Genomic DNA, 23,313 nt, shown 5'->3' with positions numbered 1-23,313 from the left:
ATTCAGGACTGATTTCCTTTAGGACTGATTGGTTGGATTTCCTTGCAGTCCAAGGGACTCTCAAGAGCCTTCTCCAACACCACAGTTCAAAAGCATCAATTCTTCGGCGCTCAGCTTTCTTTATACAAGGTTGAAATGTGAAATATCCTAATCACCACTGTAATTTCATTATAATTTTTTTTTTCCCATTTTTCAACTTTTTGGGTCTGTTTGGAGATCAGATTTGATCACAGTACACCTTAACTACCCAAATAGTGTTATCAGGACATATTTACTTAGCTGGGTCCTTACTAATGCTTGAAAACCCACAAGCTAATCTCTTACTATTCCTGGGAGATTTCCTAGAACAAATATTCTAAACTCTCTCTATATAAGATGCCAACATTTTCCCACCCTCAGCTTTTGATCAGACTTTTCCCTTCACTGAGAGAATTTCAATTATGATATACATGTGAGCTCACATCTTGCCTTCTGTCTATTCTAAATATTGTATCACTTAATGGCATCATAAAAATCAATCCCAAAGCAGGAAAACAGAAATAAAAAACAAAGAGGAGATGGGACAAACAGAAAGCAAAAAGTAACTGAAATGAAAGAGAAATATTACGATAGATCCTACAGACATTAAAAGGTTAATAATTTTATATATATCTTGATGGAAAAAGCTTCAATAATTTAGGTAAGAAACAGACAAATTCAATAAAAGATACTCTTAATGACCAGAAACTATAAAACTCTTAGAGGAAAACAGAGGCAGAACACACTATGACATAAATCACAGCAAGATCCTCTGTGATCCACCTCCTAGAATAATGGAAATAAAAACAAAAATAAACAAGTGGGAACTCATTAAACTTAAACGCTTTTGCACAGCAAAGGAAACTACACAAGGTGAAAAGACAACCCTCAGAATGGGAGGAAATAACAGCAAATGCAACATCTGACAAAGGATTAATTCCCAAAATATACAAACAGCTCCTGCAACTCAATACCAGGGAAACAAACAACACAATCACAAAGGGGGCAGAAGACCTAAACAGATATTTCACCAAAGACGATGGCTAATCAACATGAAAAGATGCTCAGTGTTGCTCATTATTAGAGCAACACAAATGAAAACTACAATGAGGTATCAGCTCACACAGTCAGAATGGCCATCATCAAAAATCTACAAACAATAAATGCTGGAGAGGGTGGAGGAAAGGGAATTCTCTTGCCCTATTGGTGGGAATGTAAATTGATTTAACCACTACAGAGGACAATATGGAGATTCTTTAAAAAACTAGGAAAAGACTACCGTATGGTCCAAGAACCTTCCTAGCCAGTATACCCTGAGAAAACAATAACAAAAGAGACACGTGTACCCCCGTGTTCACTGTAGCACTATTTACAATACCCAGGACATGGAAGCAACCTAGATGTCCACTGACAGATGAATGGATAAAGAAGCTGTGGTGCCTACAGAGAATGCAACGTTACTCAGCCATAAAAAGAAATACATTGGAGTCAGTTCTAATGAGGTGGATGAACCTAGAGCTTATTACACAGAGTGAAGTAAATCAGAAAGAGAAAAACAAATATCATATACTAAGGCATACATATGGAATCTAGACAGATGGTACTGATGAACCTATTTGTAGGGCGGCAATGAAGACACAGAGAACAGACTTATGGGGAAGAACAGGGTGTGATGATGAAGACAGCAGCATGGAAACACATGCACTGCCTTACGTAAAACCAACAGCCAGTGGACATTTGCTGTGACTCAGGAGCTCAAACCAAGTCCCTGTTACAACCTAGAGGGGTGGGATGGGGTGGGAGGTGGGAGGGAGGGGACATATGCATACTTATGGCTGATTCATGTTGATGTATGGCCAAAACCAACACAATATTACAAAGCAATCATCCTTCAACGAAAAATAAATATATTAAAATGCTTAAAAAAAAAACCAAACAATGATACTCAATGGCCTATAGTCTAACCTAGGGGTAAAAACTTTATTCCAAGGAAAATTCTAAGCCAAAATGTATTTTACTGGGAATGTCTCCAAATATTTTAGGAAGAGGTAATATCAATCTTTCAAAAACTCTTCCAGAAGAGAAAAGAGGAGGGAATACTTCCTAACTCACTTTTTGATGCTAGCCTTACCCTGATACCAAAATCAAAGACATTATAAAAAAAAAAAAAAGATCATGATCTCTCACAGGCCCAGGTGCAAGTTTTCTTAAAAATATATAACAGCAAGTAGAACACAGTGATTTTTTTTTTTAAAAAAGGATACTGTATTATGGCCATTCAGAGTTGGTTCAATATTAGAAAATTATCAATGCAACTCATTATATCAAAGTCTAAAAAAAGAAAAGCCATGCAATGATCCATTTCAAACATTATTTCATGGTAAAATCTCTCAGTAAACTAGCAATAGAAGGTACTTCCTTAACCTTATAAGTAAAAGTGAAAGTTACTCAGTTGTGTCCAATCCTTTTTGACCCCATGGACTTCTCCAGGCCAGATTCTGGAATGGGTAGCCTTTCCCTTCTTCAGGGGATCTTCCCAACCCAGGGATCGAACCCAGGTCTCCCACATTGCAGGCAGATTCTTTACCAGCTGAGCTACAAGGGAGGAGTCTATAGAACCTCAGGGCGTCCCAGGTGGCGCTAGTGGTAAAGAACCCGCCTACCAGCAGGAGACATAAGAGAGGCGGGTTTGATCCCTGGGTCAGAAAGATCCCCTGGAGGAGAGCAGGGCAACTCACTTCAGTATTCCTGCCTGGAGAATCTCAGGGACAGTGGACCGCGAGGGCTATAGGTCACAAGGTCGCAAAGAGTCAGACAAGACTGAAGCGACTTAACATGCATGCATACAAACCTAATAACATCACACTTAATGATGAAAGACTGAATTCTTCCCCACTAAGTATGGGAACAAGAAAGCCCTGGGATGAGGCAAGGATATCCACCTCCTCACTTTCAGAAGGGCCCATTGTTGGTTGTCCACCTCTGACAGTTTGTCTCTATTATTCCCATTCCCTAACTAAGTCATCAAAGTTCCATCCTTGACATTACACTACTCTGTTTTCATATTTCAGCCTTTGGGAATCTCATCTACTCCAAGAGTTTCTAATCATAGCCCTTATTTAGCATCACATATCCAAAAGTCCATTGGATACCATTACTTGGAATTCTTTACTTTCATTTCAAATGTAAGATGAAAATTGTATTCACCTTTTATCTGTAAGTATTTTTATTTACTTATACTATCATTCTCCCAGCCAGCCAAATTAAAAAATCAGTATTATTAAATTCTTCCTTTATTACTCACAACTCCACATAATCCCCGGTCCTATCAATTCCTCATTTTCAAAAATAACCCACCTTTATGTCTGCTCCATTCAACTTGTAAGTTCTGATTCTATCACTCCATACTGTTGTCAAGGTCTTCCTTGAAAATCACGCTCAATGTGCCATTACATTTTATTCAACAATATAGAGTACTAAGTTCTATAATTTGGATTCAAATTTCTCTAAAGTTTAGCCTGGTTTTCCAGGGTGTCTATCATTAATCTCACCACATAATCTCTAGTATCTATTTATTATTCCCTTCAAATCTTGGTGGCTCAGTGGTGAAGAAACTGCCTGCCAATGCAGGAGTCTTGGATTGGATCCCATGGTCAGGGAGATCGCCTGGAGTAGGAAATGGAATCCCATTCTAGCATCCTCCTGGAAAATCGCATGGATAGAGGAACCCAGCAAGCTACAGTCCACAGGGTCACAAAGACTCGGACGAGACTGAGTGCCTGAGCACACCCACACCCACTTTTCTGCCTTTGCCCAGGTTTTTGCTTTTGTTCATATTCTTCTTGTCTCCCCTACTGTCTTCACCCCACTGATGTATCCACCACTACTTTCACCCACTGAAGCAACTCCATTGAAAAGCTTTCTTTCTCCAAGACTCGTGATTCTATCTCTTCTACAAAGTTTTCTCCAATCATTCCAACTGGAAGTGATCATTCCCTCCCCAAATCTTTATTCCTCTATTTCCATCCCTGTGTAGCATGCAATATACTCTAGGCACAGCATCTCTTCTCAACCTCTATACTTGCTGTTGTTCAGTTACTCACTCATGTCTGACTCTTTGCAAGCCCATAGACTTCAGGACTCCAGACTTCCCTGTCCTTCACCAACTCCTGGAGCTTGCTAAAACTCATGTCCATTGAGTTGGTGATGCCATCCAACCATCTCACCCTCTGTTGTCCCCTTCTCCTCCTGTCTTCAATCTTTCCCAGCATCAGGGTCTTTTCTAATGAGTAGGCTCTTCGCATTAGGTGGCCAAACTATTGGAGCTTCGGTTTCAGCATTGGGCCTTCCAATGAATATTCAGGACTAATTTCCTTTAGGATTGACTGGTTTGATCTCTTTGCAGTCCAAGAGACTCTCGAGTCTTCTCCAACACCACAGTTCAAAAGCATCAATTCTTCGGCACTCAGTCTTCTTTATGGTTCAACTCTCACATCCATACATGACTACTGGAAAAACCATAACTTTGCCTATAAGGACCTTTGTTGGCAAAGTAATGTCTCTGCTTAATATGGTGTCTAGGTTTGTCATAGCTTTTCTTTCAAGGAGCAGGTGTCTTTTAATTTCATGGCCGCAGTCACCATCTGCAGTGATTTTGGAGGCCAAGAAACTAAAGTCTGTCACTGTTTCCATTGTTTTCCCATCTATTTGCCATGATCTTCATTTTTTGAATGTTGGATTTAAACCAGTTTTTCACTCTCCTCTTTCACTCTCACTGAGGCTCTTTAGTTCCTCTTTGCTTTTTGTCATAAGGGTGGTGTCATCTGCATATATGAGGTTATTGATATTTCTTCTGGCAATCTTGATTCCAGCTTCTGCTTCATCCAACCTGCCATTTCGCATGTTGTACTCTGCATGTAAGTTAAATGAGCAGGGTGACAATATACAGCCTTGACATACTCCTTTCCCAATTTTGAACCAGCCCACAGATCTAGGTCCAGTTCTAACTGTTGCTTCTTGGCCTGCATTCAGGTTTCTCAGGAGGCAGGTAAGGTGGTCTGGTATTCCCATCTCTTGAAGAATTTTCCAGTTGTTGTGATCCACACAGCCAAAGGCTTTATCTTAGTCAATGACCCACTAGATATTTTTCTGGAATTCGCTTGCTCTTTCTGATACAGTGGATGTTGGCAATTTGATCTCTGGTTCCTCGGTCTTTTCGAAATCCAGCTTGAACATCTGAAAGTTCTCGGTTCACATACTATTGAAACTTAACTTGAAGGATTTTGAGCATTACTTTGCTAGCATGTGAAATGAGTGCAGTTGTGCAGTAGTTTGAACACTTTTTGGCATTGCCTTTCTTTGGGATTGGAACGAAAACTGACCTTTTTTAATCCTGTGGTGACTGTTGAGTTTTCCAAATTTGCTGGCATATTGAGTACAGCACTTTGACAGCATCATCTTTTACGATTTGAAATAGCTCAGCTGGAATTTCATCACTTCCACTAGATTTTTTTGTAGTGATGCTTCCTAAGGCTCACTTGATTTCACATTCCATGATGTCTGGCTCTAGGTAAGTGATCACACCATCGTGGTTATCTGTGTCATTATAATCTTTTTTGTATAATTCTTCTGTGTATTCTTGCCACCTCTTCTTGATATCTTCTGCTTCTGTTAAGTCTATACCATTTCTGTCGTTTATTGTGCCCATCTTTGCATGAAATATTCCCTTGGTATTTCTAACCAGTAGTAATTGCCTAGAAATAGACACCTAATCTTGCTAATCCAGTTATAAATTTACACCTTTAAAAAAGTTGTTTACATTGTGAATGAAACAAAAAAAGGGGAGCAATAGATTATTTTCCCACTTGTTCTTAATTGTATTTACATATGTTTAAGACCTGATGTGGAATGCATTTAACCAGATACTAGAATGAGTTTGGGTCTGCATGACCTGTGATGCAGACACATCTGGGAAGGCTGTTACGACCTTCTAGCCCTTAAACAGACATGAATCTCATGGAACTGACATCGACATTTAGAAAAAGAGTTTATGCACACAACGGTTCACTGAGATCCTTACTCTAGGGGATATTCCCTACCTATTTTAAAGAAAGAAAAAAAAAAAAAACAGATTTGAGAAAGAGAACTCCTATTTTAGCATATTTTCTAATGTTAATTTATGTCCTCAGAGCCTAATGGAGTGACTTGCATATTGGGGAGTCATTAAACACATTATGTGCAATTTTGAAAGTAACATCCTGCCTTTCCTTTTGATAAATCTAAATGAGGGGGTAATTTTGAAACTAAAAGAACCTATGAGCCTCCAATATTCATTATCTTTGTGGTATAGGAATACTCTGATTTAGTAGGAGCAAAATATTCCCCAGTAGTGGCTACCTCCTTCCTTCAGCCTATACAAAGAACTATATGAACTATATGAACTATAATTAAACACAGGCTCAATGATGTCAATATTATACAATAAAAGAATGGCATACTGGCAAACTTTAAAAGCACAATTAAGTGAGTCAAGAGGAGACAAAAGGGCAAAAAAAATCTGGGTCTCAAATTTCTTATCCTTCAATTATTCTAGCAGGGAAAAAGGAGAGAAGAAAGAGGAAAAAAGGAAGAAGGAAGGAGGAAAAGAAAGCGAGTCACTAAGAGAACAATCTTGAGAATGGGTCCTTCGAATTGGCTAAACCAAAAAAAAAAAAAAGTGTATTTAGTGAGTTCAAGTGTTTCCTGACAGTTTGACAAAGGGATAAATGTTTTCAAGTGGGTAATTAAATGGAATACTTACTTTGTTACCATCATCGTCTAGGGGAAAAAATGGAGTATGACAGTACAACATCGAATAACATTCAAACAAGAATTTGAATACTGATAACATGACCTAGAAATTTATCTTCACAAAACCAGATAGTATAGTACTTACGGGATATTTAAGGAAATTTTCCAGATCATTTTTACTATTTGATTTTCACTTTTAGGATTAGAAACAAATGGCTCTCCTCCCTCTCACTCCTCATCCAATTTAGCAAATGGGGCCAGATGTAGCTTCACTGTACATCCATGGTGAAGGCCATTCCTTAGCCATCTCGCTATAGTGCTTGATATTCCAGGACTTTTAATGTAAAAGCAGGAATATTGATCACAGTGCACTCTCATTGTCATGGTCTGATTATAAAAATCACAGCCACTGTAAAAGTCTCATTGTATGATATAAATATCAAATATACTTATAAATTATAAATATAACATAAAATACTGATAAATAAAAGTAGGCTCTGATTAATCATTAAAAATTGACTTTATGAGGGCAGGAGGGTTGAGGACGATTCAGAGAATCATGATTTTATAGAGATTTTGTAAGCATTTAAGAATAAAAATATGTAGATGTTTTAATTATGTAATATATAAAAACTGTTATGCAAAAGTCATTCTTTCTACTTATTCATTTCTAATGCTGTAAAGTGAAATGTGAAAGTAATATTTTCCTAGAAAATGATTTTATGTGGATTTCAATCATATTTGAACTCAAATATCTGCATAAAGATAAGTTTCAATATGAATTATCATTGAGGCTTTATTTTTTGTTTTTATCGAAGATTATTATATGAATCATATATTAACCTTGTTTATATTTTTTAAACATAAAATATTAGCTTTACCCTTGAAAATCTGCTTTGATAATTAGACTTTGGCAATAAAAAATATCTGCAGTTGTGTCATAAAAATCTTACTCTTGAAACATATTCTCATGGGATATTTTTCCTTATGCACAGGTTATGCTCTGAAATAAATGAAGCATATTACTGAGATTTCAAAATGCTGTGTGGTAATAGTAAAGCTAAGCCAACAACAACAAAAGTTGGCATTATCATTTCGCATGACAGCCAGAGTAATGACTGCCACCTTCAAACTAAGATAACATACCCAAAATGCTAGCCTTGATAATCCACAGGATGGCTACAAACTCATTAAAAAACATGATTACGCAGATGTGAAATTGGTCCTCACTCATTGTCAGTCTTTTCTCTCTTGAATAAAATCTCTTTAACAGCAAAGAGCTTTGACTGGGGCTGTGTTAAACAGGATGAAGTGAAAACTCTCACGGGTGTAATAAAAGATATGAATAAACCCCAGTTCAGCCTGGGGAACTGAACGTAAGCACAGCTGCACGGGGAACCTTGAGAAAAATGTGACCATCTGTCATCATTTTCTTCAACAGGTGCTTGTAGTTTTTCTTCTTTTTCTAAATCACAAAAGCCTTGTTACTTCAAACATTTCTGTTTGTAATATCCATTTCTGTAATAAGTGTTATGGTGCTTTAGTAATACTGATAGTATAATAATAGATATTTTTTGTTCAAGGGAATCTTTGATCCTAAAAAACCATAAAACCCTATAAACAAACCATACAAATATAATCTTCAGATTTCAGTATAAGCTGATTTTAATAAGTTATTTCTTTGCTAATCTTGGAAATTTAAGAGGAATGTCAAAACAGAAGGAGACTGCCTTCCAGGAACCACTTCAGATAAAACTGAAACTCTCTAGTTCTAAGAAGTGATCTGTTAAGTAGCCGCCAGAATACCAAAACAGGAGCCCTGTAAGCTTAAGTTCCAGGGAGGGGCCACCTGAGCAATTTGGTTGTTCTTTAAGAGCTACCTTCTGAAAATACACATCCTGATTTTTCTCCCACAGCCAATCATCTCATTTTAGCTTTCATGGAAAGAAATTTAATACTTTGCTATCATTATAGAATTATCAGATAAAGTGTAAAATTAAAACTTTGACTTGATCTCTAAGAATAGACTTCAATGAAAAAAAGAATTTCAGATTTTACCATTGACATATTTTTACTTTCACCCTATTTCATCATCTTAAGTTTAAAAAAATTTTTTAGATGGTTTCTCTTAACTCTCTGTGACCAGTTTGTGGACTTGCATGGTTGTGTCAGACTCTTTGCGGCCCCCTAGACTGTAGCTGAACGTGCTCCTCCGTCCATGGGATTTTCTAGCCAAGAATACTGGAGTGGGTTGCCATTTCCTTCTCCAGTGACCACTTTATGCCGGGAATAAATTTTGAAGGGAAGCCTCCTTCTTTTCTGTCTTCCCTCCTTCCTCCTTCCCTCCCTTCCTTCTTCTCCTTTTTTCCAACACATATTTTATTGCATGGTTGATATTCTTCAGTCCCTGTGGTAGGGCTGAGAGCACACGACTGTACAGTATACACTATAAGACAAAGTCCCTATCATCATCAAACTGATAGTGTAGTTGCAGAATGAACAATTTTTGAACTTAATAAATAACCAAAAATATTTTGACAATAACGGCCTATAGGAAAATAATACAGAGATTCTAGAGATGGATTGGAAAGCCTGGAGTGGAGGCATCAGAAAAGTCACCACTGAGACAATGAGACTTATTTTGAGAAATAAACTACATTTAGGAGCCAGCCAATGAAAAGTCTGGAGGAAGTAGGTCCAGGAAGAGATAGCACTGTTGGAAAGGATCTAGAAGGGGAAGAGGCAGGGGCAAGGTTTACCCAGTTTGGTGAAGCAAATAAACGTCAGTTTGACTGAACTCTAGTGCCCCAAACAGAAAAATGAGGTCAGCAGGAATCAGCTGATGCCCCAAATGTTATGATGCTTTACAAATCAATATAGGGAGCTCAAATTTAATACTGACCTTATACAGTCATTTGAGCCTTAAGCAGCAAGTGCCATCTTTTGATTGATGTGAAAATATGCATATGTGTGCCTAGTGTGCAAATGTGTGTGTGTGAGAGAGAGAGTGTGTGTGTGTGTTACTGAGGCTGCCGTGTAAAAATGAAGAGAAGAAAGAAGAGCTATGGTCAGAAGCCAGGAATCAAGCAGTGGTCCAAGGGGTTCAAGCTTGAGTGATGGTGATAAAACCGAAGGGAGGTAGGCAGGTTTTACATTTAGTTTGGAGGAAGCACCAATAGACCTGAATACAGGTTTTATATGTGGGATGAAGGAAGGAGAAGAAAAAAGGATGACCCCTAATTTTTGACAGAAGCTACCAGGAGATACCATTTACTGAGATGGGAAAGGCTGGGGAAGGAGCAGGTTTAAGATGCTATCTAGACACCCAGGTGAGAAAGTCTAGAGGCAGAGTACATATAGACTGTCTTTAGAACAAAATAACGCATCAACCAAGTTTCAGAAATTTACTTATTTTATAGTCAGCATTGAATATAAAGGCTCGTAAAGCCCTCCAAATTCTTTTGAGTATTTACAAGTCATAAAACACTCTCTTTTTCCTTTTTCTTCATTTTTTAGGTTTCAGAATGAATATATATTCACTATATAGGATTAACATATATTCACTAATATAATTCAAATATACTGAAATATATAGTAGGGAAAGAAATGAAATACTCTCACAATAATTGTAAAGATTCACTGCACACCTATCCACAGAGACAGGAGAACTTCTTGAAGCAGGTTAAAAAACAACATAGAGGTGCTCACTTCAGCAGCACATATACTAAAATTGGAACAATACAGAAAAGATTAGCATGGCCCCAGCACAAGGATGACAAGCAAATTCATGAAGCGTTCCATATTTTTACACATGAAAAGATGCTCAACATCGCTCATTATTAGAGAAATGCAAATCAAAACCACAATGAGATACCACCTCACACCAGTCAGAATGGCCATCATCAAAAAGTCTACAAACAATAAATTCTGGAGAGGGTGTGGAGAAAAGGGAAACCTCTTGCATTGCTGGTGGGAATGTAAATTGATACAGCCACTATGCAAGACAGTATGGAGATTCCTTAAAAAACTAGGAATAAAACTACCATATGACCCAGCAGCAATCCCACTCCTAGGCATCTACCCTGAGGAAACCAAAACTGAAAAAGACACATGTACCCCAATGTCTGTTGCAGAACTATTTACAATAGTTAGAACATAGAAGCAACCTAGATATCCATCAGCAGATGAATGGATAAGGAAGCTATGGTACATATATACAATGGAATACTTCTCAGCCATGAAAAGGAACACATTTGAGTCAGTTCTAATGAAGTGGACGAACCTAGAGTCTATTATACAAAGTGAAGTAAGTCAGAAAGAGAAATATAAATATCATATACTGACACCTATATATGGAATCTAGAAAGATGGTACTGATGAATTTATTTTCAGGGCAGCAATGAAGAAACAGACATAGAGAACAGACCTATGGTCATGGAGTGGGAAGGGGGAGGAGGGAGAGGGTGAGATGTGTGGAGAGTAACATGCAAATTTACATTACCATATGTAAAATAGATAGCCAAGGGGAATTTGGCTATGTATGTATGTATGTATGTATGACTCTGGGAATTCAAACAAGGACTCTGTGACAATCTAGAAGGATGGGATGGGGAGGGGGATGGGAGGGACGTTCAGGAGGGAGGTGACACAGGTTACCTAAGGCTGATTCTTGCTAATGTATGACAGAAAACCACAAAATTCTGTAAAGCAATTATCCTTCCTTTAAAAAAATAAAGTGGCGAAAAACCCCACATAGTTTCATAGTTGATAATGTTTTCTCTTCTATTAATTTCTGAATAATCTAAAAGTATGACTGTGGAGTGAAGTTGTTTCCAGCATCACACTCAAGTTGGAAGGCAGCCTGAAGCATACCTAACCCACGTGTGGTGGTGTTCAGTTAAGTTGTGTCCGGCTCTGGGGCCCCACGGACTGCAGCACGCCAGGCTTCCCTGTCCTTCACCATCTCCCTGAGTTTGCTCAAATTCACATCCACTGAGCTGGTGATGCCATCCAACCATCTCATCCTCCACTGCCCTCTTCTTTTGCCTTCAATCTTTCCCAGCATCAGGGTCCTTTTCAATGAATCAGGTGGCCAAAGTATTAGCGTTTCAGCTTCAGCATCAGTCCTTCCAACGAATATTCAGAACTAATTTCCTTTAGGATTGACTGGTTTGATCTCCTTTTTGTCCAAGAGAATCTCAAGTCTTCTCCAGCACACAGTTCAGAAGTATCAATTCTTCAACAACGCCATGAACAGTATGAAAAGGCAAAAAGATATGACACCTAATCATAATCACCACCAAAAGATTTCTTTAAAAAAATGTTTTTAGGAGAGGATCACAATGCTCAATATCAACCTCACAAGGCAACTCATTCAATTTTATTTTAGCTTATTTTTTGGTTCACCATGCTGCTCCATAACGGATCTTAGTTCCCCTCCCAGGAATTGAACCTGTGCTCCCTGCATTGGAAGTGTGGAGTCTTAACCATTGGACGGCCAGGGAAATACTGCAACTCATTTAATTTTAATAACTCTGATGGTATAAATGTATTTCTTATACTAATCTGAAAGATTCTATCTTTAAAATATACTAATTGGGTCTTCTTTCTTCCTCTGGGGCCTAATAGGCAGCATCTAATCCATCTTTCTTGAGGAAGGCTGTCCACTATTTCAAGGCAAAGATCATGTGTTTTCTAACTGTTCTTTCTCCAAACATTGCCAGATGTTTCCCATTGCCTCAGTAGCCCAATTTCCAGAGATTTCAATCATCTTTATAATTCTCCTTTAGAACAATCCAGGTCACTCATGCATCTTTTAAAAAGTTATTCTAGAAGGTATCTTCTGGAATGATTAGCCTAGTATAGACTACAATGTCTGTATTACTTCCCTTGATTTCAATGTATTATTTATAGACTAATACTGCATTCATGTGTTCAACTTAGACCTGATATGAATTCCAATTAAGACCAATTTTACACACTTTGTACATACAGAATTAAACATTAAATTGAGTGTTTATTTGTATTCTCACTGAATTTTTAACTTTTAGTTTTCTTTTTCTCTTTTAATATATTGCTATCTTTTGAGTCCTTATTCTGTAGCCTAATATAGGCAGTCTGTTATCAACATGGGTATGGATGTTTAAATATTTACAATAACTAATTCAATTTTATTAGTCCATCTTCTACAGTGACATCATATGAAACCTGCCAATTACCTTAGTATCATTCTGACACAACATTTATTTATTAGCCGAACTACAGGTCCAGCAAGTCAAATGCCAAAGAAAATGCAGTCTTGTCAGTATAATTTGTGTTTATTGAAAGCACGCTGACATCTAGTCACAAACCAATTGCTTCAGGCAAAGCATTCACAAGTCTGTTGCTTAAAGTTTGTCCTTGAGTTTTCACAAATGACTCTCAACCTCCCCTAACTCTTCCCTTAGTAGATATTTTTTCTCCAAGCTGAAAATCTGGGACATTTGTCTCCATGGAAATGGCAACCCACTCCAGTACTCTTGCCTGGAAAATCCCATGGACAGAGGAGCCTAGTAGACCATGCAGTCCGTGGGGTCGCAAAGAGTCGGACACGACAGAGTGACTTCACTTTCTACTTTCTTTTTCTAATCATCTGATAAGGACTTCCCAGGTGGCACAGTAGTAAAGAATTCACCCATCAATGCAGGAGACATAGGTTCGATCCCTGGGTCGGGAAGATCCCCTGGAGCAGGAAATGGCAACCCACTCCAGTATCCTTGCTTGAGAAATCCCACAGACAGAGGAGCCTGGCAGACTACAGTCCATGGTGTTGCAATGAGTCAGACACAATTGAGTGACTGAACATACACACATGCACACAATCATCTGACAGTTGTGATATTTCACTAAGTGATGGACTCATTCTAACAAAACCTTGTTACTCTACTAAGAGCTTTAACTGCCTATTTCATTGAGTCCTCACAAAAATGCCATGGGTAGATATAGTTTCCTTCTTCATAAGGGGAACTGTCACCTGAGCAAGGTTAAAGAGTTGGCCTAGGGCCACACAAGGAATAAGCAGCAAGCAGTGTTGGGACTCATAGCAGGGCTTCCTGCTCTTAACTGCTCAGCAGTTATTCAGCAGGTATTCTGTCAGGACCCATCAGGCAAATGGACCCTCTTCTGGAAGATGAGACACTCATCAGCTTGTAGATGTTCCATCCACGCCCTAAGGAAACACTAATTACCTACTACGCAAACTCCTTTTCCTCCTTCTCCCTGATGCAACTATAGCTTTAGGGCATTTCACTGCTTATTAGTAATCTTGGAAAGTGAAAGTGGGAAGGGAAAGAGTATCTATTTACACTTTACACTAACTAGAAATACACTTCAGAATTTTTCCAAATACAAAAGGAGTCATTTTGTTACTGTTCATTCTAATAAAAGATTTGAGAGCAGTACACATCTCTTGGCTTACATGCAGGCTGAGACTAACCTGAGACTTTCATTTATTAATATTCCTTTGATGCCCTGTGACCATATATAACTTACCAGTTTTAGGCTTTGTGTGGGCAGATATTTCTGTTGCTTAGGAATATAGCAGCTAGTACCAACTGACAAAAGGTGTGCAGGAATGGCGGGGTGGTATGAGGAGGAGGGAGATTTCTGGCTCAGAGTATTTCAAAATAGACCGCTACCCACAGTTCTTCCATTGCTGTTCTCATTTCAGCATGTAACTTTGAGAAAATACTTCAATCGACACATTTGTTAAACATCTCAGAAGTGTTTCAATTCTAGAAAAACCCACTTGGCTTTTCTACTTTACAAAATAATCTCTATCCAAGCACATGCTAACCCTTGCTTCAAACATCAGTCACTCTGAATTGCTTTGTTGGGAATCCTGCAATGCATCTCCATGCCCAGACTCTGGAATCTTCCAAGCTTCTGTAGGCAGACCACATGGGAGTTACCTGATTCTGATCAAAGAGCCTGACCACACAAGGTCAGTAGTTCCTGAACTTGACTGCACAGAATCAATTAAGAAACTTTAAAATACACTAAGGCCTGTGTAGACCTCTAGAGACTGTGATTTAATGGTGTGAAGGAGGGAGAGGGGATGACTGGATGCTAAAATTTTTAAAAGATGTCCAGGTGATTCCAATGTGCAAATTTCGGAATTTCTGATGTGGGAAGTATCTTCCCAGTTCTCAGTCCTCTATTAGCACTGCCTGCTCACCAGTGGAGTGCAATGTGCCATTGCCATCTTGGCTCTGTCTGAAGGGGTTTGGAGGTCCAAAACACCAGGAGGCCTTGCTTCGACATGGTTTCATCCACCATGAGTTTTCCTATATGAATGGGCTTCTGGGCATGAAGTTTTTAGAGAGAAAAAAAAATAGTAGCAATTTAGTTGTATCTAGGAAACTGAGGTTCTCAAGCTTTAGTTTACAAATTGCCTGAAAGATGGAAATCTTCCCCAGACTCATGTAGTTTTGTTGATCTAGCTTCTCAAAGTCCTTTAGCTCTCTCACGTTACTGAAGATGAGAAGGAACGCAGAGTATAAAAGAAAAGCATTCACACCTAGCATTAAGAAAGAAACTCCTATAAAATCACTGATTCTCTAGATCAAAGCCTGAAAGACTCTAGCTGAGCTTACTAAACAAGTGTGTAACAAGGCTACAGAAACAGAAAAGAGAGCTCAGGCGGTTCAGACACTTTAATTATATTTCTTCCACGTAGGCAGACTCCAATAGCCAATGTCTACCAAGTCCTTTGAAGCCCATGCCAGATAATCTTCCTCATAGTATATAATACTTTGAATGGTAAATGCTATGGTTAATCTTGAAAGACAACATTTAAAACTTTGGACACTTGTTTTCCTTCATGTTTTAAGTGTAAGCCTCCCAATCTGAAATAGCCACACCACTGCCCCTTATCATATCACCCAATTTTAAACCTCTGCACACACTTATCACTTTTTGATATTTTTCTTGCTTATTTGTTTACCCCCCATCAAAATGGGAGCTCCATGAGACCACTGATTTCCTCTCGGTCAATGCTATGTCCCCAGGATCTAGAACTGTTCAATAAACCTTTAATCAATATTGGTTGAATGAATGAATGAACATTCCAACATTATCAGTGAGTACTTTACTAAAACAGTCATGTGAAACTCACAAATGATCCCCATGCTGTATGGCCTGGAACCTCAAATTTATACGTTTACAAAATAGGAGAAATAAGATATTGACCTCATAGGGCTATTGTGAGAATTACATGAGATAACACACTTGAAGGGCTATAATGTATGGCATATATTAAGAACTCTATGAATGAAAAATCACATTACAGAAATATATATCTATGGCATTTGTACAACAAAAATAGTAAGAGAAATACTATGATTTTATTTTACCAATCTTTTTAAAACTGCTTTTTATTAACATGTTCTTTCACTATTGAGGAAGAAAATTGGAATGTTTTTATATAAGTCACCAGCTGCCTGCAGAAGAAAGAACATCAAACCAGGACCAAGAGGAAATGAATCCAGACCACTGATCTATATGGCTTCCAACAGGTCACAGAATAGGTACGTCAGGCCCAGTTTCTTAACTGTTAAATTCAGGTGGGAGAGTTAGGAAATTTAAGGGGGATCAACTGAACTCTGAGCTCTGAAGAGCAACAAGTAAGTGCCCAAAATATCAATATTCAACTTGTAAAACCAAACATTGTTTAAAGATTTATCATAATATTTGGCTACATTAGTTGAATACAAAAGACCTCAATAGTAAATTAAATTTGAACTATACATTATTTGCATAGCACTCATATATAATCCCATTTTTACTGTTAACAAAAATTAATACATTTGAAGCTTCCTTATTTTTGCAGAATTTCCTGCTTCTGTGCATACTATATGCTGTCCTTAGGCGAAGCTTTTCTTTATTTTTGGTCTACTCCAGAATTTAACAGGTTAAAAAAAGACAGAAGTGGAGAAGAGGTTTTCTAGAGAAATAATTCTCTGTTTAAAAGTTCTGTACTAATTATCTTTTAAAAGTTACAATAAGCCACATTACGAGGCATCCTTAGGCAGAGTTGTTTGTTTGTTTTACATACAGATCAAACATTTCCAGAAACAAGATGATATATAATGAATTCATTCTTTTGGCCAGCAACTCTCTTTTAACAGGGCTCTATTACGAATGATGAATCAATAAACCACCATTCAGTTTCTTTGAAGTGGATGGACTCTTGGCTTTCTTTCCAAGAATCCAGAAATAGGCGGTTGGTCGCCTGAAGCCTTGAACTTTGACGGTCAATTCAGGTGCATTGTTCTCCTGGCTCTTAGTCCTTTCTCCTCGGGCTGGCTTCTTGAAATCTTTTGCTCCATCCGGGAGACCACACAGCTGAAGAGCATCCTGGTGATTCCTGGTCCCCGCTTACATTGGCGCATGTGGACTTCCTACTAATACACCAAACATGAAGCTTGGAGCGGAGCTTCCCTTGTCATCTGGAAACTGGCAAAGAGGGAGCAGGAGGCAGGGCATAACCTGAAGATTTATAAATACCTCTTAACAAAGCCCCAGCTGATCTGTGTCAGGGTTGTATACTCTCTTCGTCTTCCCCTTACAGCTTTTCAATTTGCTTTCCAAACATTTCTTTGTTGCCGTTGGCTGCGGTGCACTTAAAAGAAGCACATCGTTAACCACAAAGAATGCTCACTGCTTTCTGTGATTCCAAATCACAGCACAATTTCCCAGCACTTCCTCAGCAAGCAGCCCGGCAGCAATTACCCCGCTGCTGAAGAGACTCCTCATCACAGCAAAGTTTCGGTGGCGACAGCCAACCAGCGAGGTTGTAACAAATGATGACATCGGTTTCTGCCTCCATTCCCCAGCAATTTACACCCCCAAAGGACGAGTGAATTCATTTTTGTGCAGATTTCAACGGGCACATCTGACAATGCTGCCCTCTCCGCCAACTCGCACAAACTAGGCATTCATCAACCCGGATTACTTCCCCCAAATGGCGACTCAAGAGTTGCTAAGTGGCTTGGATGGGGGTGGGATTGCTCTGTGTCAGAAAGGGGCAAAGTACAAGAGGACAGAATCCATCCGGGAAGTAAGCACTGAGTTAATTCACTGAGACAGAAGAGGGAGGCTTTCCAAAGCCAAGGCGAGAGGAAAGACGGCTTCTCACCCCCACCCCTGGCAACTAAACACAGCGTCTGGAGGCCAACCTCAGCATCATCCCAGGAGGACCAGGTCCCCACCTGAACAACTCACCCGGGGACCTGCTTTACTCCACAATCACGTTTCTCTTCTTTCCCGTTTTGATGGTACCTGGTTACACGCCCTTTAAAGAAACATCTGCTCCGGAGTGGGAGGATTACAAAAAGGGCAGGCCAAGTTCCATAATACCTCATCTCAGCGTAGTCTTAAGAGTGTCCAAGCCAGTATACTGCCTTGAGGCAACGGAATCAAAACCTGATATTTCCATCTACAAGCAAATGTCGCACTGCCCCCTGGAGGTAGTCTCATTGGGTCCAGTCCTGAATTAGTGACGCAACCACTGACAAATCTAGGGTTGCCAGGGGTTTAGAACTCTTTTTGGGGGGCGGGGGGAGGGTGGAAAGAGTGTGGACGAGGAAGACAACTATTCACTAACTTCTTGTGAGTGGTGTGTGTGTGTGTGTGTAAGCATGAGGGAGTAAAAAAAGAGGTGACTAAGTAAACGCTTGCCTCCCCATCTCAGCAGTGTAGAGAGAGTGGATACACGGTAATAGGTACTCGAAGTGGTGGTTGAAGGGAGATTGACAGGTTGGCGAGAATGAGTGTGGTTGCATGGATTTTGCAAAGATGGCCACACTAATATTTTCTCCTCCCATGTGACCTCCTCACCGTGGGATGTTGAGGTGGTATCTACATTTCCTCTTGAATCCAGAGGCACTGGGACCACAGCAAAAGACACAGTCCAGGACTCCAAGGCTAAATGATAAAGGGCCACACAGTTTCTACTTGGGCCTCTTGAGATGTTCACTGCTGGGACTCAGCCACTGTTGGGAGGAAGGCGGGCAGCTGCATGGACAGGCCACGCTCCCACCGCAGTACCTGGGGCGGTCCAGCCAACAGCCAGCCTCAGCCACCAGTCAGAAAAACCAGTGAGAGAGCCTCCAGATGATTCAGTGACTCACCCTGGAGTGGACACCAAGTGAAGCAAAGAAGACCTGGCACCACCAAGCCCTGCTCAAATAGTAGCTTTGTGAGCAAAACCAACCACCATGTTTGGGGGTCGTTTATTACACAGTGATAGATAACCAAAAGAGGGGCAAGGTCCCCTCCAACACTGAACATTTCCTAACACAGAATAAATGGGGCCTGAAGAGAATTGGAAACTGCCTGTCAGCCTTTCACCAGTTTTCATAATTTGGGTTGATTCTTTATTCACTTTAGCTTTTTCCCTCTTGGTCCCAGATCAAGCTGTCCACGGGATATATCTCAACTGAAATTATGTGTGTATACATGCAAAACAGGGTGTGTTATACAAACTTAAATTGTGGCTGCTATTTACTAATCAGATTTGTATAGATTTGTACACACACACACACACACACACACACACACATCTGTTTTCTCTCAAAAAACAAACAAACAGAAGATCTGGCAATACTTGATTTGCATTCCCACACAACAGTAATTCACATGCGAAAACTGGGGCTTCTTCCATCCCCTCTACTCTTCTGCATCACAATGCTGCCATTTCCACTCGAGTCTCCTCACTGTTTTACATTTGCTTCCTGACCTCTGTATGGATTTGGGTTTATGACATTCACCAACAATTCTCTGCCTGGCTGGTTGGGATTTAGTCTTACATAGTTATCCAGGAGTTAAAATTCTATTGAAGAGTCTTAGTGTCATCAGAAAAAATAAAAGTCAGAATAACAATAAAATACCTAAAGGTGAAGTGTTCTAATTAAATAAGAAAGAATGAAATAATACATATGGAAAGTAGCCACAAGGGAAGGTGACTTGGACATCAACTTAGGTTGTCATCAGTCATCATTCAGTTTAATGCCATTGCCCCAGAAGCAATGCTTTTTGTTGTATTGTTTCATGCAAAGTTTGTTCTCACTGGAAGTAAAATTACATGAAAATCAAAGTTTCCTAATGGAATCACATACACAATGTTTAAGAACTTTATTTACCTTTTGGTAGCACTGAAGATACCACTCACTGTACAAAGAATCTCAAATTAGTAGCTTTTGGGAGAAGACACAATTTCAAGTGTTGGAAAATGGAATCTCCCAACCTGGATGATCCAGCTGGAATTGATACATTTCTTTTTATTTTTAGTGTCTGGGGTCTTTCATTTTGTTAAAAAGATTTTTAATAAATTTTCTTTCTACTTAACTGCCAAGCATAATTTTTATTGTATATTATAGGTCCTAAAATGAGTGGGCTGGGCTGTGCTGTGTATGTGTTCAGTTGTGTCCAACACTTTGCAACCCCACAGACTGAAGCCCCAGGCTTCTGTGTCCATGGGACTCCCTAGGGAACAATACTGGAGTGGCTTGCCATTTCCTACTCCAGGGGATCTTCCTGACCCAGAGGATCGAACCAGTCTCTCGAATTTCCTGCACTGGCATGCAAATTCTCCACCAGTGCTTAAAAAAAATGGAGTAGTAAAGGATGTCGGTCAACTGAGAAAATGACAATCCTTTATACATGAAAATAAAAATTCCATTTCCTTAGGAATAAAAATAGAGAGGAAAGTTCTACTTCTTGCTCATTAAATATATTGGGGAAAGGTCCATATCCAAGGCTTACTGAACAGTGTTATGTGTTCAGCAGTTACTTTAAGTTCAACATTTCAAAACCCATCTAAAGGGCACTTAATTAGTTCTTATGTGATCTTTACAAAGAGCTACCCGCAGTGTGGAAATACTGTAGTTTAACAAACTATGTTTGCGGTGTGCCCCTTATAGCATGTTGAAACAGAATTCTGCTCTTAGTCTTTCATTTGATATCAAACTGGATGGGCTTTCTAGAAACGCTACTCTGAGAAAAACAATATCAAGTTATCTTTAAAGTATACATGTTTTATCATATCACTAAAGTAAGACTTTCCATGCTCCCTTCAACAAAACATTTAAGGATAGTTAAGGGGCATTTGATCCTGCCCATCCTAAGATAAAAAATAGACAAGCAAAAAGATGTGGCTCAATAAATTAGTTTACTGTTTACTTCATATCAGAAGAGAGCTAGTTACTCAGCTAGTGAGGCCTGTCTTTGGAGTCAAATTCTTGGTTTACAAATTTAATGTCTGAGATGCTGCAGGAGGAGTAAATTTATACATCAATGACTTCAACAGTGTAACTCTCATAAAACTTTACTTTATTGCAGTTGTGCTTATTTGGGGGAGGAAAAGACTAATTTGTGAAAAAATAGACAACAGAATGGTTTTAAAGTTTTTATTGCTGTCATTTTAAAAATTTCTAGCCAGAGTTAATAGCTCATTGCCAGAATTAGCATTAAAAATTGATGGCAGAACATCGTGGCAATCAAGCTTAGACGTTAGAAATAAAATTACTGAGAAATGCTCTTTGGAATCCATCAGGTGCATCGATTTTAATATCATCAAAGCCTTAATACATAGAAGAACTAGCTTTCATATGGATTAAGAGACTTTTGGCAAAGGGCAGTAATTTTGGATGAACTTTGATAAGCAACACTATATTCACCACGATATTACATCATAGTGGAGAAGTGTTCAAATGTTGGTCAAAGTCAAACAGACAAAAATGTCCAAGAACCTGAGCATCTAATCATTCCGATCATCTCAATTCTTTTTTTAAATTTTTTTCCTATTCATTAAAATAGATGTGAACGGGCAACGACTCTACTCTGGCTCTGTCAAAGCAAAACGGTAGCTGTCAATTTAGTTTTGTTAGCTATTAAATAAAGTAAGTGGCATCACCGACTCGATGGACAGGAGTTTGAGTAAGTTACAGGAGTTGGTGATGGTCAGGGAAGCCTGGCGTACAGTCCATGGGGTCGCAAAGAGTCGGACACGACTGAGCGACTGAACTGAACTGAAAGTAAGTGAAACGGATGGGGTTTTGCCTGAAGACTTCAGGTTTTGTAGTTTTTCGCAGTTTCCTAAATAGCTCCCAATAGCAAGTTCCTGAGGATTCTTGGGGACCTTTCATTCATTGCTGGCATGAGGTAGCTGACCCAGCCCCAGAGTTGGGAAGCTACAGAAAAGCCTTCTGAGATCCGCGATTCCAGACAGCAAATGCCAAATCTCTCCTGTCCCTTCAACCCCGAGAGCCGTCCGTAGATCCCCAAAGCCGGGGTCCCTCTCAACCATCAGGGATGACGGGTGGTGCGGGGCAGGTGTGCACGTGGGGCGTGTACTGAGTGGGGCGCTGGACAGGAAAGTGTTCAGAGACGGAAAGCTGCCTCGGGTTACCTCGTTCAGCTTGCCGGGGGCCCGGCGGCGGAGCTGGGGAGTCCAGCCCCAGGGGCCTTGGGATCCGGGGTGCCAGAGCGGATCGCAAGGGTAGCGGAAGACGGGCTGGGGCTGAGGAGCCACGGGGGCGAGGGCGGCCAGCCTCCGCCGGAGAGAAAGCCGGGTGGCCCGGGGCGCCCCCCAACCGCGCCGGCCTGCCGGGAATCCGGACCGGCCGGGGGGCTCGGCGGGGCGGCTGCAGGAGGGTCTGTTCGCGCTTACCTGGAGGTAGGGCCGCCCGCGGGCCACCCCGCCCACGACGATGTCGGCCTCGGCCATGGCCCCGGTGGGCGAGAAGCCGAAGCCCACGTAGCCGGCGGTCCGCACCTCGAGGCGGAAGGCGAGCCGGCCGCCCCGCGGGCCCCAGCTCAGCCAGTACTTGCCCTCGGAGTCGAGGAGCGTGCGGTGCGGGAAGGGCCAGCCCGAGCCCCCCGCCGCCGCGCGGGGGAGCAGCCCCCAGAGCAGGAGCAGCGGCCAGCCGCACATCCTCGGGCGCGTCCAGCCCACCGGCACCTGGGCTCCCGCCGACTGGAGCGCGGAGGGCGCACGCGGAGCGGCGGCGCGAGCGGACGGCCTGGGACCGCCCCCCGGCCCGCCCGCCGGGAGGGGCCGCAGTCCCGCTCTGCCTCCCAGCCCCGCGCCGTCCGCGGGCGGACTCCCGCCGACTCCCTCCGCGACCCGCCCTTCCGGCCCATCCACCTGCCGCCCCGCGCCCCCGACTTGGTCCCCGAGGTCGGACTCGGCGGGGAGCGCAGGGACGGGCGTCCTGGAAGAGGAGAGGAGGAGGCAGAAGCCGAGGGCCGGGGGTCAGCAGAAAGGAGCGCGGAGTCCTAGCGCTTGCCTGGGCAGTGTGGGCCCGTCGCGGGGAACAGAGGGCGGGGATCCCGGGAGAGAATCAGAGATTGCTGAGGGAGGGCAAACTCAGTTCAGCAGAGGAGGCGAGGACCTGAGTAATCAGAGGGCTAATCCTGGGTTTGATGGGCAGCAAGCAAGAGAAAGTCCCGTCCAGGGTAACTGCT

General features: G+C 40.9%; 1 protein-coding gene and 1 non-coding gene across 3 annotated transcripts in view; one reads left to right on the top strand and one right to left on the bottom strand.

Annotated features, from left to right (window-relative positions):
- Positions 1–22,865, bottom strand: part of MOXD1 (monooxygenase DBH like 1) — an 87,833-nt gene extending 64,968 nt beyond the window's left edge. The window contains exon 1 of one of the 2 annotated variants that reach the window (XM_070461404.1): positions 22,517–22,865. In XM_070461404.1, the coding sequence (XP_070317505.1) occupies positions 22,517–22,780 (264 nt within the window). In that variant the 5' untranslated portion in view covers positions 22,781–22,865. Of the gene's footprint in view, positions 1–18,204; positions 18,310–22,516 lie in introns of those variants that run through there. The other variant, XM_070461405.1, reaches the window with a different exon arrangement.
- Positions 10,508–10,614, top strand: LOC139033064 (U6 spliceosomal RNA). The gene has a single exon (XR_011485701.1). It is a non-coding gene; the product is annotated as a U6 spliceosomal RNA (small nuclear RNA).
- Positions 22,866–23,313: the final 448 nt, after the last annotated feature.

Source organism: Odocoileus virginianus, chromosome 34, assembly GCF_023699985.2.
Source record: "Odocoileus virginianus isolate 20LAN1187 ecotype Illinois chromosome 34, Ovbor_1.2, whole genome shotgun sequence".
Lineage (NCBI taxonomy): Eukaryota > Metazoa > Chordata > Mammalia > Artiodactyla > Cervidae > Odocoileus > Odocoileus virginianus.
Note: the sequence above shows the minus strand (reverse complement) of the source record. Positions and strands in the feature narration are given on the sequence as shown.